Source organism: Liolophura sinensis, chromosome 6 (assembly GCF_032854445.1).
Source record: "Liolophura sinensis isolate JHLJ2023 chromosome 6, CUHK_Ljap_v2, whole genome shotgun sequence".
Taxonomy (NCBI): Eukaryota; Metazoa; Mollusca; class Polyplacophora; order Chitonida; family Chitonidae; genus Liolophura; species Liolophura sinensis.
Window position 1 is genome coordinate 65,689,473 of NC_088300.1, and position 22,544 is coordinate 65,712,016.

At 37.0% G+C, this 22,544-nt stretch overlaps 2 protein-coding genes across 2 annotated transcripts; one reads left to right on the plus strand and one right to left on the minus strand.

Moving 5' to 3' along the window:
- The first annotated feature begins 92 nt into the window (after positions 1 to 92).
- Positions 93 to 10,003, plus strand: LOC135467766 (V-type proton ATPase subunit D-like). Its single transcript, XM_064745607.1, has 7 exons — positions 93 to 219; positions 1,384 to 1,501; positions 2,035 to 2,182; positions 3,388 to 3,432; positions 3,951 to 4,121; positions 5,666 to 5,744; positions 6,413 to 10,003. Exons 1-7 carry the CDS (start codon positions 179 to 181, stop codon positions 6,558 to 6,560), a joined length of 750 nt encoding a protein of 249 aa, XP_064601677.1. The 5' UTR covers positions 93 to 178; the 3' UTR covers positions 6,561 to 10,003.
- Positions 10,000 to 14,811, minus strand: LOC135467441 (arpin-like). Its single transcript, XM_064745214.1, is given in 7 exon segments — positions 10,000 to 10,008; positions 10,552 to 10,658; positions 10,661 to 10,717; positions 10,957 to 11,163; positions 12,334 to 12,466; positions 12,739 to 12,814; positions 14,674 to 14,811. Coding segments are annotated over 7 exon segments (681 nt in total). The 5' UTR covers positions 14,766 to 14,811.
- Between the last annotated feature and the right edge of the window lie 7,733 nt (positions 14,812 to 22,544).

Sequence of the window (22,544 nt, forward strand, 5' to 3'; positions counted from 1 at the left end):
CAATTCTGATCCTTATGTAAGCAAATAGAACTGCCTGAAATACAGTTAAAGTCGGAAAATACTTAAGAGCGATATTTAAAAGAACCCAATCTGTTGAAATCATGTGACCTCCAGCTATTTCTTGACTTCGCAGGCATTTGACGTTTGGTAGGATAAAATTTACAAAAACTAGTGTAAAATGTCTGGTAAAGAAAGGATAAACGTGTTCCCTTCACGAATGTAAGTATGATTATTTTTCCTGCCATTTAAATTTGACGTAATCATGGTATTTTGCTCTACAACTGTTTGATTTGTCTGACTGGCAGTGTGACACTGACACTATCTGATCGACACTAACAGTACTACAGTAACAAGTACCACAACAGAAAAATATTATAAATCAGAAAAATGAAATTAAAAAAAAAATGAATGTGTCAGATATTACCAGACTGTCATCTCTTCGGTTTATTGACGGTGTGTGATTTTATTGAAGAACTTCAGGTTGTGTGCACTTGCATGTGTTGTATCTTAATTATGACACATATATTTCAGCTACACTTACTACTGTGAACGTAATAATAATTTAATTGTTCAGACCATTTAAGTGAAAAGTGAAATGAATATTATCGATATGAATGCATACGCCAGTTTGTAATCATGAGCACCTTCTGTGATTTAATGTAACTTGGAAGAGAAAAGGAGGTATTTCATAGCAGTCAGTAGGCCCTGATTATTACATTGTATCAACGCTTAATGTTTTAGTATCCAGAACTTTTGACAGATGGAGGATTATGTCATGTTTTAAGCTGCTACTTGAAGCTCTATAAGTTGCCCTGTCTGTGAGTCAATCAGTTTTTGACATCCAGTCTTTAAACACCTGCCATTTACACACATGTAAATCTACAGTGCCTGTATAGAGGTATTGAGTGGAAGACAACATCAGCTCATGCCAATTTTGTTTCTCATTAGTTATATGAATTTTTACAACTGCTCATCAAAGGAAGCTGGATTAACACATTAATTTAGGCCAAATTAAGCAGATGCACATGTAAGTCACTAGCAAAGGTGATACATATGCGGGTGGTCTGTCCAACATATACATGTAGAGTCAGTTTTTAATTACAGTTTCAAGTTTACCTTTCAACCATTTCTTATGGGCAGGTGGCAGGGATTTCTAATTTCAGCAAAAACCCACATTAGCACTGTGAGGTCACATGTTTGACACCAGTGATCCGTTGATTTTAAATCAGGAGAAATGTCAGATACACGTACCTGGCAAGATTTTCTAATCTTCGGCTCTGTTTCACAAACAAATCTGATATTAAGTTGTATTTTTCAGAATTCTGTATTTTTGATTTGAAAATGTGCGCTGGCTGATAACTAATGTCGTTATTCTTGATGCAGGGCTATGGCCATCATGAAGGCAAGACTGAAGGGGGCTCAGAAAGGTCATAGCCTGTTGAAGAAGAAAGCAGATGCCTTGACCATGCGTTTTCGACAAATTCTCAAAAAGATCATTGAGGTAACCACAGACAATAAAAGTAACATGTAGATGATTTAAAGCCAAGCAAACTGTTCCTGTAACAGGAAAGATTGCTGGAAAGAGAGAGGAGAGTGAGCTCTGTGTTGTCTTACATAAGGCCTTGTAGCAGCTGTTCTAAGTACAACTATTAAACTGGATTCTTATGAGTAGAATCTCATATTACAAAGTTGACCTGCCACCGTCTGAGACATCTGATTGCCTCAAATTGTTATATATTTATATATAGGCTGAGGTATACAATAATTGCAAGGTTGTATACAGGGTCTCATTGTGTTGTTCAAGGATTCTTCTAAAAAATAAATAATAACCAGATGGGAACTTTTTTAGGAACTTTTTCACATATATACATGCATGAATTTGACATGTTTTCTTGTTTGGTTGCATAGTACATAATTTCCCAAAAAATCATGTAAGAATATGGTATGGTAGCTCTTTGTCAATGCCTTTTTAATTTAGCAACATTAAAGGACAGCAAATTCATTATTTGGTGTAAATGCCATATTGCTTTTCAGACAAAAGTGATGATGGGTGATGTGATGAAAGAGGCATCATTTTCATTGGCCGAGGCAAAGTTCACAACTGGAGACTTCAATCATATGGTTCTGCAAAATGTAGCCAGAGCTCAGATAAAAATCAGATCTAAGAAGGACAATGTTGCAGGTACAGAGTATATACATTACCCTATTTCATCTAATTTTTTTGGACACCTGGTATGCACATTTCAACCAATATACATGTATATGTAATTGTAGTAGGAATTTTGACTTTCTTTTTTCTCACATGGTTAGACCATGTAATGAACAACCTGCTCATATCTTTACTGTTCCAAAAGGAGGGTAAAGAAACTTAATATTGTACTTTCCACACAACTAATATCTGTCCGCAAAATTGGGATAATTAGGGTAACCTACCATCCGTATACGGTAGACATTGTAAATGTACTTTGTCACATGGACACACCATAAGATGAAATTGCATGAAAAGTATAATTTTTCAAATGCATGCTATAATGCACTGATAATCACCTAAATTATTGACCTGTTTAGGCCTCTAATCTGATGCTTCAGAATAAAGTTTGTTTAAGCGCAGTTTTACAATGTTCAGATCTATCAGATACAGATAATTTCAGCGGCTGGGAAATTCAGTGGAGATAACCTGTGTTTGCCTTAAAATAATCCTGTATAACTAAGCTACTCATTTTACCTGATTCTAAAAGTTCAGACTGTTCTGTTAATCTTATTCACATATAGGAAAAATTTTCAACGTCAAAAGAAACACTTTATGATGTTTATTTGCCTTTTAAATAAACATGGAATTTTTAGATTCCTCCTAGAAATATCTCCTCTCTTATGCTCTAGTAGACTTTGTGGCAATAAGCGACTGACAGCCACAAATATGGCATACAAGGCTGTACATCATGTGAGAAAGTTTGTTAGTAACTGTGGTTTCCTCCACCCATTGCTAGGATATGGTTGCAATATTGCTGACATGGCATTTAGCTATACCCATTCATTCACAAGTAAAACTGACAGCTATAGTACATGTGAAACTGTTTGAGTATGGCGAGCAGTGTCATTCAGATGTGCTCATCGGAAGTAGACATGACAGATACCTTTTTTTTTTTTAAATGGCTAATTTTAAAGATAGGGATTTAAAAAAATTAACCTTTCGAAAACAATTTTTTCAAAATTCCATTAAAAATTAAAGTGGGTCCCTTTTGTGGAGGGTTTGTCAGGTTGCAAGAGCATATTTTTACTGATATCCCAGTCCCGCTGCATGTACATGTGATTGGAAAATCTCTGTTGAATGTTTAACTGATGAGAAACTCATCTAATTTACAAATAGATGCTTTTTCTTTGTTTTAGGTGTGACCTTACCAGTATTTGAACACTATATGGATGGATCTGACAGTAAGTGCACCAATATATGCTTTTCAGGAGCCACTTTAACAACTTTTCCTACTCATATTTTCATGTATAAATAATATCATAGATGTCTTATGGCATTGTTTTATCTATGCAGTTGCGTCTTATGAAGTTTCCTGACCTACATGTATACATCACTATAACATTGCATGTATCAGACTAGTACTTTTTCTGTAGTTAAATTTTAAGGCTTTTCATACCTTATACTGATAATCATAGATACATCATATATTATTATGCAGTACCTATGACTTCCTCTTCAGTCGTATGTGGAAGGTCTGCCAGCAACCTGTGGACTGTTGTGAGTTTCCCCCATGTCTGCTCGGTTTCCTCCCACCATAATGCTGGCCACCATTGTATAAGTGAAATATTCTTGAGTACGGTGGAAAACACCAGTCAAACAAATAAATAAATAAACAGTACCTATGAATTTTAAATTATTATTATTATTATTCTCTGCCTTAATATATTTATAATCATCCTACCCATGTACTGTGTTACAGGCTATGAGCTGACAGGCTTATCCAGGGGTGGTCAACAGATTGACAAACTAAAGAAGAATTATCAAAAAGCGGTCCAACTGCTAGTAGAACTTGCTTCCTTACAGACGTCTTTTGTAACTCTTGATGAGGTCATCAAAATCACCAACCGCAGAGTTAATGCCATAGAACACGGTATGTTCTAATGATTTTTTTGTCGATAAGACCAAACCCAATTTAAATTATTGTTTTACAGGAAAAATAAATCTTTATTAAGAGGACGGTGTAAAAATAAGACTTGAAAATCATCTAATTTGTGAGAATTGTGGACTATCCCAGCAATGTGTCTTGTGGTGGACATATTTACGTGAAAAACCTGAAAAATTGGAAAATATTAAAAATACCAAGATCAGACAAATTGAAAAGACAGATTTTCAGTTTATTTTTATTTTAGTTTTGGGTTTTTTAGTGTCATCTGCCCTGTAAAACACAAAATACTGAAAGTTAATGTTGCCTAAGTACATACATGTATACACATGTAGCTGTAAATTATATCTACTTACAGAAGAAAACACACCGGTACTTGTACATATAACTGCGAGTGTAATGAATGGCTGATTATAGCTTTGTCATAATCAGACTATACTGTGAACATTATTACCAAGGAACTGTTTTAAAATACATGTCACTTCAAGAGTATCATGTTTTCGTAAACTTTTTGAAAGCCGCGACAATAAACTTCTGAAGAAGTCGGCGTGGAAGCCATGGAAGGCAAATGGGGTAATCCTGTTCGCGTATGACTCACTACGGGCACTCCAGGAGGTCTGTGACATGTGTAAACTTTCGTTTGCATAGACTGTGTACAACAACAACAATACTGTCTGTCAGCCAGAATAGCCGTGTATGCTTCACCATGCCTGTATGTTTGTAGAGGACAAGTTCTGAATAATATTTATCAGAAATATTAAGTCCAAACCATTAAAGACAACAGGTGCGTGCCATGTGCAGGACTGTATTTGTATTCTCGCGAGAGCATTTATATACTGTATATGTGTACTTTCTCTATGACTGGGAATTTGATCAGGGCAGTGTTCCACAGATAGCAACTGAGCTTAATTTGTTTTGATCATATAGTTAATATATATATATCTTAATATGCTTAGACACCTTTAGTAGCTCTTCCCTTCTGCAGGTGGCACGGTCATGGCAATGCGAGATGTTTGTCTTAATTTGAATTCTTTGACACACAAGGGGTTGATTCAATCCTAGTCTCAGACAGAATTGTTTAGATTCCCCATCCAATAAGTGATGAACAGAGGATTTGGTTGAAATACTTGTTAGCAGTGAACAGCGCCAATATTGCCTTTTGAGTGTCTTCCTTGGCTGAGGTGGGTAGCATGCTAGAAGGTCGCAATGATGCTGGAGCCTCTCACTGATGCAGTGACTGTGAGGTCAAGTCCAGCTCATTCTGGCTTCCTCTCTGGCCATGATGGGAGGTCTTGCAGCAACCTGCGGATGGTTATGGGTTTCTTAATAGGGAAATATTCTTGAGTACCATGTGAAACACCAATCAAAAAATAAGAAAAAGAAATAAGATCCAGTTTCCACCACCACTGGCAGATTTCTTGTGAATGAAATATTGTTGAGTAAGGCTTTGAGCATGAATCAGTGAATCAGTCAATGAGTAAATCCTTTTCTGCCGTTCTCTGCAACTTCATTGACTTGCGCTTCTGTTTCAGTGATCATTCCCAGGATTGAGCGTACCTTGTCGTACATCACAACAGAGTTGGATGAGAGGGAGAGAGAAGAGTTTTATAGGTAATCGCTTTCAGCTCATTCAGGAACATTTTACTTCACGTAATTTTATTTAATTGACACACATGTAATGTATTCATGGCGATTTCTCTCTGGAGATTGGCTAAACATGCATCGTTCACAGGTTTCCAAAACTTATTCTTTGGTGCAGAGGCCCAGACTGGCTCAGACAGATAAAGGGCTGCAACTGTCAGGCTCATGACTTTTAAGGTTGCATGTTCTAATGCAGGCTTTGCTTTTTCGAGTGGAACTTAAGGTTCAAGTACCTGACAAATATTGGTGATTTACTTAAGGCACTCAAGTTTCCTTTGCCCATAAACCTTATAGCGTTCATATAAGGGCAAAATTCTTGAGCTTGTCATTAAACACCAAGTGAACCTGTGGATTGTTGTGGGTTCCTCTAAGCTCTGCCCGGTTTCGACCCAACATAACGCTAGCTACCATCATATAAGCGAAATATTCTTAAATGTAAAACACCAGTCAAATAAATAAATCAAATAAACACCAAATGAATCAGTAATTTTTTTTTTTTGGTGAATAATGATGACAATACTTTAAAAAAAAAGATAGAAGTTGGTTTGGCACATCATGTGAAAAGTTTTATAGAAGTGGAACGAGACAGAATTTTGCTGTGACTATTAAGGGTTACAACGTGTGCTGTTCGTCCTTAGGTTAAAGAAAGTTCAGGAGAAGAAAAAGAAGGTGAGAAAGGAGAAGGAAGCTGCAGCTTTGGAATTAAAGATGCAGGGGATACAGATGGAGGAAGCTGCCAACTTGTTAGAAGATGACAAAGATGAAGACTTACTTTTTAATGATTGATAACATATATCAGTTATTTAGCACACTTACATGTGAAGTTCACACCAGACCTGTAATACTGAGTATTGCTGTCATAATGCACTGATGTAGTATCTGCTGTAAACAATACTAGTATGTCTAATCAAAGGAAGTAGGTTTTTATGTATACTATGGGTGATGTAGTCCAAGGACGAGAGTTGATAGAAAACAGTAACTGAATTAGAAATACCCAAGATATAACACATATAATATCAGTTGAAAGACATTTTAGTGTCTGACAGTAAGATCTCTGGTTGAAAGATGTATATTTAATGTAAATGGGAGCGTTTTTGCGATGTCATGATACCACATGATATTCACAGGAAGAAATTAGCCCCCTAAGTTATGCTGATATATACTATAATGTAAAAGTTAAGCTGTACATTTTTTCTCCTACATTTTCAGTGTTACATTATAATCATTGCACTTTTCCAATTCCATACAAAATATGTTGTATGACGTATTTAAAGATCAATTGATTCTAGTCATAATTAATCCATGTCATTTGTACTGGTAGGTTCCACAGCAATTTGAACACTGTGCTATGAGCTAATGGTGAAGCAAGAATTTAGTAGTCTTGAACACCTTGGCATTAGACTTACATGTATGCAATGTTGAATGCTGGCTATGCAACAAAGCGTTATGGCAAAGGTGAGGATGAACAATATACTACACAGCTTGGGACCGAAATAACTTGAGGGCTATAAGGTTCTCTATTGCAATGAAGTGAGGATGTCACAATGCCAGCAGTAATCTTCTCTAGCAAATTAAGTCACATATTCTGATGTCATATCGCAGTGGTTTGCTTAATCCTGTCTGTGAATGCTTCTCTAGGCTAAGAGTCACAGTGTTAGCTGTAAGTTCTTGCTGTAAAACATTTTACCATCAAAAATTATTTAATTAAATGAAGGTGCCATTTCATGAACCACAAGTGGTATGCGAGCTGTTGCAAGGGCATAATCATTTTTGTACACTGTACTTCCTGGTTAATAAAGTGCAGCATGTCGAATCGGCCATAGGTATTGTGTCGCCATGACCTGTATGTGCTCATAGTGCTACATGCGCTTTGCCAAACAGGGCCTCTGGTTGGCAGTGTACAATAAAACACAACTTGACCAGACAAGTAAATTGTTATATTCAAGTATATCAGGCAATTGTCAACTGTATTTATCATCAGATAGCAAAGAAAACACATCCACAGGTTGTCCACATGTTATCTACATTTACTTTGTTTGTTTGGCAATAAAAGGAATTGCATATGAGTGAAAGCCTGTCATTATTATGCATACATCAGTGTGTGCAATATAAACGCACAGTATTACAAAATAGATATGTGACCTAGAGATTACTTTGCAATTTAGAAACAGATTTATTCAGGCATTTTCTTACTACTATGGATATCTTTGAAGTTATTAAGGTTTCTTTTATGTAGACCTACATGTTTACACATAAATGGGAAAGGCACTGCCACAGAATAGAGTTTCGAGTTCCAAATCTTTTTGTTGGTTAAGGTAAAAACAGCCCTACTCTATCACCTGAAAAATGTTGGGCAACTGTTGTTAACATTAATTTACTGATCACTTATCTCGCCATGTTCCAGAGGCACAAATCCAGAGACATCTCTTTCCTTTAGGAACTTTGCAGATTCACAAACATTAAGCTTCTCAATTTTCTGCGTCGTTTGTAACTGTGATCAGTAATACTGGCCTAACATTTTTCACAGGTCAAATGATATAGTAGGGCCCTTTCTACCTTTGGCCATTAAAGAATTAGAACTTGAAACCGCCGTCCTTAGGGAAGATATTTCCAACTTGCTGTGAGCCTGCTTCCTTATGTGAGGGCAAAGTGATTAAAAATTATACTGGTCACGGACTTAATTCAAAACGTAAAATCCCCATTGAAAGCTCTACAAGATGACACTTATCTGTGAATTTAATGTCAAATTTAACAGCAAAGATTCCATCATTACATCTAGTGTTAATTTTTGTACTGTGTGGAATCAACCCTGAATTCCTTTGTGTGGGAACCTGCGAAGCTCCAATTACTTCAAGATTGAGCACCAGTTAAGATGGGGCCTAGTGGTTAGTCTCCTAGAGCAAACATGATGACCAAAAAGTCACTGACCAACGTGGTTGCTGTCAGCTCAACTCCAGCTCGGGCTGGCTTCCTGACTGCTGGTACCTGGAAAGGTTTGTCAGCCACCTGAGGGTTTCTAACCCTGGATCCCACCATAATGCTGCCTGAAGGCACAGGAGTGATATATTCTTCAAATAAATCACCAGTCAAACAAACACAACACTGAACAAACCCATTAAGATCATTTTACAAGTCAACCATACATATTAGAAAAAGCAGTGTTAATGGGAGACTCGAGGACGAGCTACACATAAGTCCAAATGACAGTAGAATGCATTGCTTTCTTCTGTGAAGTCGCAGTGCGTGTGTACTTCATGTATGTTTATGATAACTCTGATCTAATAAAGGAAAGAACAAATGGGTTCACAGCTTTGGACGGTCTTGATACAGACGGGAAGGAGTTTACAAGCTCCCCCATTATTGCACGGGTCCAACCTTTTTTGGCTGAGCAAACTAATGGATTTTGACAAGAGTGCGCTTGCCCTGAACCAATGGTTCAACTGCTCATAAAGTCAAATATTCTTGAATACAGCAATAAACAACCATTAAAAGCGGCCTCCGAGGCTCAGTTGGTTAGCGCGCTAGCGCAGCGTAATAACCCAGAAGCCTCTCACCAATGCGAGCGCTGTGAGTTCAAGTCCAGCTCATTCTGACTTCTTGAGCATGGCGTTGAACACCAATCAAATAAATAAATAACAACCATTAGATATATATATATATATATATAAAAGTGATTTCACACACACAAATATTTCAAAAGTATAGTTTCGTGCTCCATCAGGTTTACCTAATGGAAAAAAAATGCCCTCTTAAATTTTCCACAAACACATTTTTAGTCTACAAACTTCAACCCTTTTATGTGATACACATGCTTATATAAAAACCATTAAATACATGTTACAATGGTAATACAATCTGTCATACATGTAAAACTGGCAACTGACTGGGCAAGACAGTTTACATTTCAAGATGCCAAGGTATCCAGGGTAAACAAATCTAACTATAATTATATAAGCATCTCATGTACCTGATCATGAAAGATAAATATTAAGATTATCTTCATTATGAAGTCAAATTATGTGACACATAGATGACGATTCATCTCATGCCTAAAATAATATTTCCAATTTTCCACAATGATATATATATACATGTTATATAAAAATGAAACGAATTATTACGATTATTTATGAATTATTATTATTACTATTATGGCCATCAAGATCTTCCTTCCATCAATCCATCAACACTAGCAGTATGTTGGGCACTTCTCTTCAAGACTGCCTTAATCCCCCTGAAATGGAAAAAATATAGCTACTCTTAAAACAAATAAAGAGAACTCCCAATCAGGATACTTCAACCATTGATACAAATTTGTTTTATTTATCTGAGTTTTGTTAATTAAAAAAATTCAAGATGCTTTGACTTATACTATGACAATCAGTTTTATTTGTGGAGGAATCCAAAGTGCCTTAAATGACCTAAATTTTCCACTTTTTCTTGATTGTGAGAGTTGTATTGACTTGAGAAAGATGTTTTGAGCTTTGTTTTGGAAGGTAGGATGATACTCTACTTGAAAAAGCGCAGAGAATAATATTTTAAGACATTTATTATTTAACCAAAAAAGCATTTTTATGGGCAACATTTTAGGTCATTTGTCTGAGTGCTAAAGTCACTTGCAAATGTCACTGTTACCAATTCCATTCATTCCAATGCTTACTGGTACATTAAACGTGAGAAAAAGCATTATAACATTATTTAGTATAACAACATTTAACACAAATGTCTGTAATGTTGTGAAAAGTATTATGCACTACAGTTGTTATACTGAACATACCCATTCATCTTCATCAGCACCCTCATTGTCCGCCTGAGAGGATGGGTTATCCCCCCCTGCTCCACCCTTCATTGACATGATCTTGTCAGTCCACGAACCCCCACAGCTTCACCTCCAGCATAGTTTGACACCGTCACAGATTGAGTATCTACCTTTGCTATGTTATCTACAAAAACATCAAGCATTTTTTTTTAAATGGGACGTATTCAGAAATATAAGGTTACACACAAAACTGAGAGTCCTTGAAATGTTACATTCATCCAACACTACATGTATATCAAAAATTTTAAATCATTACTTGTTAATATGTCCCAAAAATTCAATATCTTCCGACATTATTAAGTTCAAGGTTTTTAAGCAGACAATTTATTATAATAAAATGAAGCAAATGACAACATAGCTTACAGATAAATGGTGAATTTCCATCTGTTTTGACCCTAACTTCGTCATCCACATCAAGTTCAATGTTCTGAAGAGCAGACTCCTCAATCCACAGTGACACACAATTTGATGGACAGTATGACGTTGTGACAAATGTCAGGTCGCCTGATGTCAGCAGTTTTTCTGCTTCCTTGTTTGACACCTTGTCTGTTTCACCTTTAGACTCCACCTCTGGTTGAATATAAGAGATAACATCAACTACATGTATCGCATCTATCCTGATGTCTTATAAATGAAAATTTCAAAACTTCTTGAGCACGGTCAAATCAAAGTCAAATGAGCCAGAAAGAGTGCTTTCATTGAATAATCAGACCACTGTGGGGTTGAGTATTAAAAAAATTACCTTCCCTTTATGACAGTTTTAAGTGACACTCATGCCATGATGTGTGTTATATGCCTAAGCAGTGGGCCTCTGTGGCATAGGAGGTTAGCATGCCATTATTGGGGAATGACCTAGGAACCTCCCGCCAATGTGGTCACTGTGAGTTAAAGCCTAGCTCATACTGGTTTCCTCCCACTATAATGCTGGCCACCATCGTGTAAGTGAAATATTCTTGAGTACGACATAAAACAACCATCAAATAAATGAATAAATAAATCAAAAATCATTACTCAGCGTGACTTAAGAGAAAAATTTGGTTTGTGAAAGTTGGCCTTTGTAGATGGCTAACATCTACACCGATCAAGTAAATAAATAAATAAATAAATAAATAATAAATACACGCCACCTACAAATACAAGGACATTTTGATACCTTTTAGAGGTATCCAAATTATATCATACATTCAAAAAGCCCAAATTATGATGAATTTAACTTGAATGTCTGAAAGAATTTCCCTGTATTTAGGGTTACTGATTCTACAAATAATTACAAGTAACTTTAATGCTATAATAAGACATTTATATTAGTTTCAAGTTTCAAAATCAATGAAACTGTTTCAGCACAAATTAACCTTCTAAAGCCACCCAAATTAGCAAAGCTGAATTTGGCATTCTATACATTCACGTAAATGCACACATAAACGCACCAAATGTGCAACTTAACTATTTCATCCACCCATCCAAGTGGATGGTTGAAATAGAAAAGTAGTGCCATTTCGACTTTTCAAAATTTGTTACATGAGAGACACAGAAAGAAATGAACTGTTTACACCCTGTTCAAACAAAACAGCATCAAAAGAGCTATTTGGGCACCCTCTTACAGACTTTACCAGGATTAATAAATCATGAAGTTGACCAAAATATTTATTTTCAAATCTAGCTTTTTCAGATCATTACAAAATGAATAATTTTAGCACTTAATTTTAACTTCTGACCTACTACTAACATCTTCATACTTACTGTACGAAGAGGGTAAGTAACCAGTTGATATTTTTTGCGTTTGGCTGAAGTTTGGTTCAATCTCTTTCCCTGAGGAATCAAACTGTCTTCGATGGGCTTTGCTGATTTCCACATGGAACACAAAGTACCTGAACTGAGAATACAAGCAAAGATGTTAGCAACCTAAAAGGCACAACTTTCACAAACTTTGTATATTAATCAATTTTTCCATAATTTTCCTCTGAAGTCATGCTGAATAATGATGTTATTGATTTATTTATTGATTTGATTGGTGTTTTACGCTGTGTTCAAGAATATTTTTTCAAATGAAATTTCAAGTACACATTTATGTTGATAATAATATTGTCTTGGAGGTAAGTGTATAAAGAACTTATATATGCTGCAATGTCAATGTTTAAAACAAACCTTATTTTTAGCCGAGTCTGTTAAACAAAAACGAGATCTCTGTCTGATAACGGCTTCAAGAAGTAGGCCATTTCCTCTGAAACCAAACAAAATTTGTTATGAGGAGTGGGCCTTCAAAAAGTGATCAAAACTGCCTGTGTACAAATCAGAAATTATCAAACCATATATTATGCACTACTGATCACCTGTCGTGCTTGTGCTAAATGGGGAGATAAAAGATGACTTTTATATAGGCTGATTGTTCATGGTTGTTCTCTAGAGCTAACTTACAGTTTAAAACAAAAGTATACAGCCTAGATACAAGTTCAACAGCAAAGGTTTTATGACCAAATTCTACAGATTCAAGTTATTAGTACTTGTGCTGTGGGGAGCAGGTTATGACCAAGATTTTATTTGATTCATTTTTTTGACGTGTTTTATGCTGTACTCAAGAATATTTCACTTATACGAAGGCAGCCACCAATATGGTGTGCCGCACTTGATTAGTCTAGCATTTCATCCCGTTTTCTTTTACAGTCTTTGCGTGTGTGGGCGAGTTGAGAGGTAAGACCCAAAGTTGACACCACTTTTGGACTGCAGCCATTATTTGGAGAGGAGTTATTGGGCATGGCGTGAATGGATGTATGGTTAACCATTGGTTCCTCCTGTGGCTTTGACACTCTGCCAGCCCAATATAAAGAAAAGAGTTGAAGTAGCCACCTGGGCCTATGCTCCACATGCTTTAGTCCATGACATTGTCTTACAGAATAATCAGACAAAACTAGAGAGGTTATGATTAGTTTGTATTCTGGATAATTTCTGTATATTCTACATATACTGATGGCTGTTATGATGGGCTGGTTGTTGTGCTGTGTAAAATATTAAATATAGATGTAACCCATGAGCCTCTCACCAATAAGTCACTTTTGCAATTCAGATGGCCGCCATTTTTTTAACAGAAATGTTGCAGGGTCTCACGATACGTGGGAGCTGGATGCTAACTTTCACTCAACGGCCTATGTTTTAACATAGGCGCAGCATGTTTGCTACATTAAATACCTGTTTCGTTGAAATTCTGCATTGGAAGTCGTGTCCCCATTTGCAGTAACTTATAGTCAAAACAATGGAGAAACTGACAACGCCAAGTAAAAAGTGTCACTTTGAAAGCCTGCCGTTTCATTTGCCATGAAAAGCAGAAATTTCAAAGGCAACTGTCCACGAATGGGTACCCATTTGATCACGGCTGCTTTCTTGTTGTGAGTATAGTGGCGTATGTCCCGAAATGCACATGTCGCTGTGAGTTAAGTCCAGCTCATGCTGGCTTCCTCTCCGGCAGTACTTGGGAAGGTCTTCCAGCAACCTGCAAATGGTTGTGGGTTTTCCCCAGGCTCTGCCCAGTTTCCTCCCACCATAATGATGGCTGCCGTCCTATAAGTGAAATATTCTTGAGTACGGCATAAATCACCAATCAAAAAAAAATAAATAAATATAGACGTAGACCTACTGCTCGCTCTCTTGGACTGTGATTACGTATACTATCCGTAATGACCCAGGAGCCTCTCACAAATGCCATCAATGTAAGTTCAAGATAATGGTTCCCTCCAGGTCATTACTGGTAAGACTGATCCTAAACAATTATCCAGTATGCATGTCAAAAGGTCTAACTTGCCTAATAGTGGCAGTGGTAATTGTATACAGGATTCCCCTCACCGTGAGGACTATGTATTCAAACATGGCGGTTGGAGTTGGAATTTATCCAGTTTCTATCACAGTTTCATGCTTGTGTGGGTGTCACTAGTAATGACACATGGGAATTATTTGGTGCCCAGCAGTAGTATACTGAAGCCAGCAAGGGAAGTACAGAGGTGTTCAAGGTAAGCTTATAGGACAAGACAGGGCTGTGATAGTATACGTAATCACAGCCCTACAGCGCCAGCCTAGCTGGATCTTAATTACTTTCTAAACGAGGCCACGTTCCACACAGACGGCCAGTTGACATTATTGACGGGTACACTCCGTAGAGGTTTGTTATCATAAATCCGACTCATCTCTCAAAATCTTCTCTTCTTCGTTTTCATCACTCACTTCCTGACATCTGCTTGGCTGCTGTTAGACACGGCCTCTTTGATTGGCTAGACCTGAGGGCCTCAACAAATCAGCCAAGGCTTTACATATGCGAGGTTATATTCAAATAACAACAAACGCACGTGTTTTCGTCGACAGCCAGAAGACGTTTACCACCCTACTGGTCCTTTCCCCGTCTTCCCTAGAAATACGGTTTGAGTTCTCTGTGCTGTTGGTTGAGAATTCCAAGTATGCGAACGTAACTGATGACAGGGTATTGTATTTATCTTACCTGAAAATCGGACACAGACATGGGGTTAGGCCTATATTTTTATATACGTAATACCGGTACAGTAGGTACGTTGACTTGTAGGCCTATATTGGCCGACTCCAGAATTAATAAGCTATTCCATTAGTTACACATCAGTCATCTTTCCAAACTTAATTAATTAAAATAATTTCTTTTTAAAAAATGTCTCAAAGATGAATAAAAAAAGTTTCAGATTGTGGGCTTTTAAACTTTCTTCATTCATCGTAATACCATAATCCCCAGTTTATGGTTCCTTTTAAGGCATCACATAAAAAATTCAGGTGCTTTTTTATTTCCTTTCAGTCGCTCACACACACAAGGTGCGAGTTCAAACCCGATCGTGGACAGCCTCTCATGTCCGTGAACCTATAGGTGACCTCAGTTGACGACATCTAAATGTTAGAATTCAGATTGTTAGGGTAGGCTACTGTAGTTGCGTAAACCAGATCTGCAGCCAAACGCTTCCGTGGTTCTGTTTTCTTGTAAAAACATGGGCGTACAACTAAAGCTTGAGCAGATTTTGTTTCGTGGTTGTTTTTCAGCTGCGTCACAAAATTGTGGTTAATAATCCTGAAAAAAAAAAGAAAAGAAAACAATCTGTGGCATCGCCCAGAGGACCGATCCCCAAGATGTACATCGAGGTGAACATTTATATATCGCTGTTATTTATCCTTAATCATGCCTGGCTGAGGCGCAGTGACACAGAGCATTGAGGTCTCACTCACTGTGAGTTCGAGTCCAGCTCATGCTGGGTTCCCCTTCGGCGGTAAGTGTGAAAGTCTGACAGCAACCTGAGGATGGTCGTGGGTTTCTCTCGGGCTCTGCCCTGTTTCCTCCCACCATAATGCTGGCCGACCGCGCATGAAATATTTTATAAAATATTCTTGAGTACGACATAAAACATCAATCAAATAAATAAATAAATAAAATATACCAGTATATTAAAGACAACAAATTATTTATCTAAGGGTGAAAATTCAATTGATGTCGAATGTATTATTGGGGTGTTTAATTCATACCTTTCTTCAGCAGCCAGCTGCAGTCTTTCAAAAATGATTCCAGATAGTACATATAATCCTGTGGACTATCTTTCTGAACCCATATGACATTTGACTTTGATCTATAGATGAAGTTATGTAGTTACATAGTACCGGTAGTTCAAATATCACAGGCACTTTGAAGTTATCCTTGTCGGGCATTGACGGCATTAACATGTCAGCCTTAAAATTTGTTGCCATTTATATTACTGAACCTCTTAACCAGTTTATAAATATATTCCTCACATCAAGACTTGCCTCGTTACAACGCACTATAATAAATCTAGAATTACCTCCATTTATAGTGCCGGAGACAGTAATAGATTTAAACATTATATAAACCAATTTATGGTCTGCCTTCGTTTTAAAAAAAAAACTACAAGTTTAGGGAAAAGAGTAGGTTTATTTCAGTACCTAATGCCTCAATACGAATGACATCATTTCATCTTGTCAACAGGGATTTTGATGCATTTTTCTGTCTGTTCTCTTTAAAGTGTACATAAGATCAAAAATAATGCTTCAGCTGACAGGCGGAGAACTGTGTGTAAAAATACTTCAAATGATTTTTTTCAGCAAGGAATTCCTCAAAAGCAATTATTTTGCAAGGTGAGTATTTGAGACTGTATTTTCCAAAGGTTTTTCACATCATTCTGAGCACCTAAAATCCAATTAAATTTATTAGAATGATCCTGAGGAAGTTCATGACTTCCTGTGTTTTTACAGGAAATATAATTATTTTAAAAATTTTCCGCAGACAAATACGGGAAACTCTCCATAAATTTACACAAATTATGATGGAATTATTTCTTCTTTTTAACTTTGTGCTTTCTTGCTAACAACACCGGCACTTCATATTTATCAAGTAATTGCAACGAAACTATAAAATGACTCGTGATATTAAAACAATAGTTATATATACAGATAAGCTGTCATTAAATATCGAGAAAACGAAAGTATAAATATAGTTGTAAAACCTTTCCGAAAAGCGCTTAATTCAAACGATCTTCCCAACGTAACTCTTCAGTTATACTACTGAAGTCGAATTCAACGTCAAGTTTCTTTGACAAACGAAAACTGTACACAAAGATGGGAAACTGAACAACTGTCTTTAGAATATTTTAATATAACGTATAAATTTAGAAAACGATCTATCAACAAAAAAGCTCAAACTGGATGTTCTGCAAAGGCGCTCAAACGCAACTAGAGATAAACGTTATATAGCTACACACGCACATAGCTTTCACTGATTGTTATTTTGAACAGAACAGTCATATAATTGTGCCAGGGATACTCCATCAAAAGCATTCACTGAAAGTTTCTTAAATTCTACAATGAGTATCTGGTTGGCAGATACGGGACACCGCATTCAGTACTTCGGACTATCTGTTTTATAGCTGGGTCATATTCCGTTTGAAGCAGCGTTCGCACAGTGCGATTTGTTGCCTCGACCCGTCGAATTTGTCAAACGGAGTGAAAATAGAACATGTCTATAATTCCTTAGCCGTGGTCAGACAATGCAGTTTGTCGAATGCTACAATCGCATCAATTTCATTTACAGTAACCGGTCATTTTTTCAGATTCTAGCTGTAAACATGGGTTCAAGGCTTGACTGATCTTTATATATTTATTTATTTATTTGATTGGTGTTTTACGCCGTACTCAAGATTATTTCAATTGTACGACGGCAGCCAGCATTATGGTGGGAGCATTTGACTGGTCGAGAGTTGCACTGTTTGCATGCGGCTTTAATGTACGCAATGGACTAGCTCAAGGTTGTCTAAGCATTCATGTTTCTTACATTGACCTGCTACAGTTTCACTCAAAGCGGGACTGAGATGTCTAAAGATTTTTATTCGACTTATAAATTATTAACGGACTTATAGAGTTGGAAGTTTATGAATTGGATGATGTAATACCTAGAATATCGAATCATTGGAAACTGGTGACTGCTTCTCTCCGTTACCAGCTTCATTTACTATTTATTCACCATGTCTTACATATCTCTGTGGATATTCGTGTTTTAAGTTGTTTTTGGAAGTGTCTTGCGAACGTCTATACTTGGAACGCCCCCCCCCCCCCCGTTCAAGGTTCACGAATGGTGTACTAATGTCGCTGTTGACACATAGTTTCAGTTTCTCCAGAATTGATAATAAATGTGAAAAATATAAAAAAATAAATTGTAAACCCATATAACGCACCGCAGTTGGTAGGCCTATACAGGCCTACTCTATTTTACCCTCAGGTTGGGACGTAAAAATGCACTTTCAGAAGCACACAGTAAAGACATGAAAATGATACCTTTGATACCAACACTTAAGATTTTCTGGAAGAAATTAACCAACCTTCACAAAAAAAACTTCTAACGTGGTCTTATAAGGTGGATGAATCAGCCCGAATCAAGCAAAATGAAAAGTACTAAACTTTAGGGGAAATGCTGTAGTCGTCATATATCCGACCAAAATTAGTCATCACTCGTAGGCCCAATGTCACAGTTTTTTAACACATTCAGCATGTTGCCCTGACTACCACCTAAGTCCTGCAACGCATTTCCCCCGAGATGTATATAGTTAGTGACGTCAATGTGCTTAGTTCAGGTTTGTTTGTTGATTTTCGTGAATACGTTCTCGTGCTATACCATACCTTTGTTTCAAAATTCACATTTCACATCCCATCGCCTCTTACTTCTAAAACACGTCTGATCTATACACCTACAGCGCTATAGTACAAAGTGCATCAGAACAATACCTTCAGAAGCTGCAATTTCCTACACGTGACTTTCGTTCGTTTTCGTCGGTGGGATTTTGGGCACATCTAGATGCGTACAGAGGATCGTTTGTTCGCATTGCCCTTAGAATACTTGTGAGCACCTCTAAAATGTGTTCATTTTTACGCAGACTCTACGTAGACAAGCAAGTCATTAGGCCTACGTCTGTAGAAGAAGTTGGAAAACCCAGCAGGCGTTTGTGACCACACCAGAACAATTGTTATGTTAACAGCTCTCTTAGCCCACTCAACTCTACACGTCTAAGTATGACATTATACTGTGCAACAAATAGTGGAGGGCACTTGACACAGTGCATGAGACACGACTTATTTCCTGGGTGGTTTAACAAGCCTGGTAAAACCAGATCCACGCGGGCGTTGAAGACAAACTTATACTGTCTTTACATCTATTGTGAGAGTGTGTCACATGTGGATCACACTGACACAGCAGATTTGAAAAAAAATTGAAACAAAGGTTTTCTAATCAGTTTTTCTCGCCCACCTGTAATCGTTTCGACATACATACATGAACACAATGGGACATGCGGTAATTATACTATCTAATATAAAGTATTCTCTGCTACTTAACTTCTAAGGAATCAATGTAAGCAACCAACTAAAATCCTGTAATACAATGTACACTCATAAAATTATTTTTGTTAATTTTAACAGCAAGTATGTTATCTGAGTGATGCTGGAATGTTCCATGTTATTATAACACAATATTCTGTCATACAGACCATAATGTCCTGTTAGTCTAATAGACTCTTAATCTTGAATTAACAGAATATGTGTGTTGTATTGAACAGAACTATCTGCTGCCTTAGTTGACTAGATTTAGATTCTAGCATCACTCACACAACAGACTTCTTAAAAGTTAAAATCAATAAATTAATTTTTTGAGGATACATATTGTATGTACTGTTTATATGCACAATCTGTAACGAGATGACTCTATCGTTGTACAAGTCAAGCAATGTGAAGCAAATCAGATTGTAAGTGGGAATTAACAAAAAGTAAACTATAAATAGTCCTCGACGCAACGTTGACAGCATTGCAAAACGAGCCATACTATTGACTTGGCAGAATATGCCTTTTACAGTTCATTAGATTAGTGAATAGTTTGTAGTACCAGCTTAATATACTTTTAATTTACAATCACAGATATATATATATATATATATATATACTTGCCAACCGGCCTCAAGACATGCAGTCGAATTTTCGAGATGAGGTGGTCCGCGATCGTCGTGCGTAGACTGTGGTTACATAACGCTTTTTCTTGTTGCATGGCAACTTTATTCACTCTGGAATGCAATCTACCTGTTTTTTGAAGTATATATAAATACATAAAAAATTGATCACACTATTTACCGACCTTGGAAATTGTCAACATTTTGTAAGTTTTTTAACAGGCATTTCTTCATATAATTAACTACATGCTTATCAAATGGTGGGAAAAAGTGACGGTAACCATGCTTACAGTAGTTCAGGTAGTGAGCATTCAAACCATTACTCTTTTAGTGACTCACTGTATACAGTTGTGGTTTACCTCTTTTTACGTTTGCACATACATTACGTCAAATTCTGCAACAGCATGCATCACTGTACATACAGGTGCCAGAAACTGATAATGCTGGCGCCGTGGGCGGTTAATGAACATCAACCAATCAAAACTTCTCGTATTACGTATTCGTTCCACTTGGACAAAGCATCTGCTTGAAGGTTAAAAAAAATGGGGGTGACCTCATGAAATGCTATATAAGTGTTAACTGGATGAAATGAAAGTCAAAAGCCTGCTGTTCACCTTTGGATATATTCTATCTGATCTATCAGAGTAACAGTTACACACACACTAGGTGAGTATAGTTTTAGGTTCTATTTAGTTTAATGGTCTGTCAATATGTACACGAGTTGTGGGCCTATACATGTGTCCTCAAGACATGATTTTATTGAGGTATACAGACTTAAAACATACGTCAGCATATAGCGATACAATGGATAGAAAAGATTAGCAAATACTGCATTTGTCAGACATAAGCGTGCGTCTATCGACATGTGTCTTCTGTAGTTAATAATATGTTTTAGTGTACAGGAAGCATGGTTTTATGAAAAGATCAGAAGAATCTTGAATTCATGTTTACAGCTAGGATCTGGAAAATGACCGGTTACTGTAAATTTAACGGTGTATCATGGAAGCATGGTTTTGTATAAAGATCGGGGACCGCTATGGCTCAGTGGGTTAGCGCTCTAGCGCAGCGCAATGACCCGGGAACCTCTCACCAATGCGGTCGCTATGAGTTCAAGTCCAACTCATGCTGGCTTCCTCTCCGGCCATACGTGGGAAGGCCTGCCATCAACCTGCGCATGGTCGTGTGTTTCCTCCGGGCTCTGTCTGGTTTCCTCCCACCATAATGCTGGCTGCCGTCGTACAATTGAAATAATCTTGAGTACGGCGTAAAACACCAATCAAATAAATAAATAAATATACAAAGATCAGTCAAGCCTTGAACCCATGTTTACAGCTAGAATCTGAAAAAATGACAGGTTACTGTAAATCTAACGGTGTATGAAAAAAGCATGGTTTTATGAAAATATCAGAAGAGCCTTGAACTCATGTTTACAGCTAGGATCTGGAAAATGACCGATTACTGTAAATTTAACGGTGTACGAAGGAAGCATGATTTTATAAAAAGATCAGAAGAGCATTGAACTCATGTATACAGTTAGGATCTTGAAAATGACCGGTTTTTTGTAAATTTAACTGTGTACGAAGGAAGCTTGGTTTTGTAAACAGATCAGAAGAGTCTTGAACTCATGTTTACGGTAATTTAGCCATTCGTGAATGTATGGGTGAACAAGACATGTATATGATGTATATATAATATTAAAAATTGTACAGTTTCAATCAATCCATCGGCATTTTGGCGTAAAAGTTAAAAACCGTGTACTTTTGTGCACCTATACTGAATACATGTTTTAAAAGTGCTTCTTCTCGACGTTAGTGTAGGCGACTTTTTGAATTTTTTAATTCTGTGCATCACAGTTCATGTTTTTCCTTAATGCCTCATGGTCATCATTAGTACTAAATCGTATTTCCTTCGGGTTGTTTAATTGATTTTGTATATTTATTGATAGATGTTCGACGCCGCGTTCTAGAGAGAAAACAACACATATGCCTTCTCTTATAGGAGTAGCGCAAATGGATGGTAGCCAAAAATACTTTCATCAACGGCGATTAGCACACGCAAGGATTTCCTACGAAATTCCCAAGACCAGAGATTGTGAGAATAAAACAGAGACAGAGGAATATAAACTAAATGTTTCTTAGTGCCTCTGAACGCTAGTGTAAATATTGGGACAGGGTAGATGTCAAGCTACCATTTGCAAAAAATTCAACTTGCACTTTTTCAGAACTTTTTGTGAGTACGGGAATGATGGACGTCGTCCGTTTATTTGTACGTCTGTCTCTCCGTATAAGATGCCTATGCCTTTTTTTGTATAAGCAACCCCTGCAGCAAACAAAGAACCCTTATGTAACTCACATATCTGACAGTCGGAACTTTCAAGATGTACCCAGTCTCTTTGTATTCCACATCATTTGTGTTCCACTTACTTTTAATGAAGCTGGACCTAGCGAATTTCTAAACTTT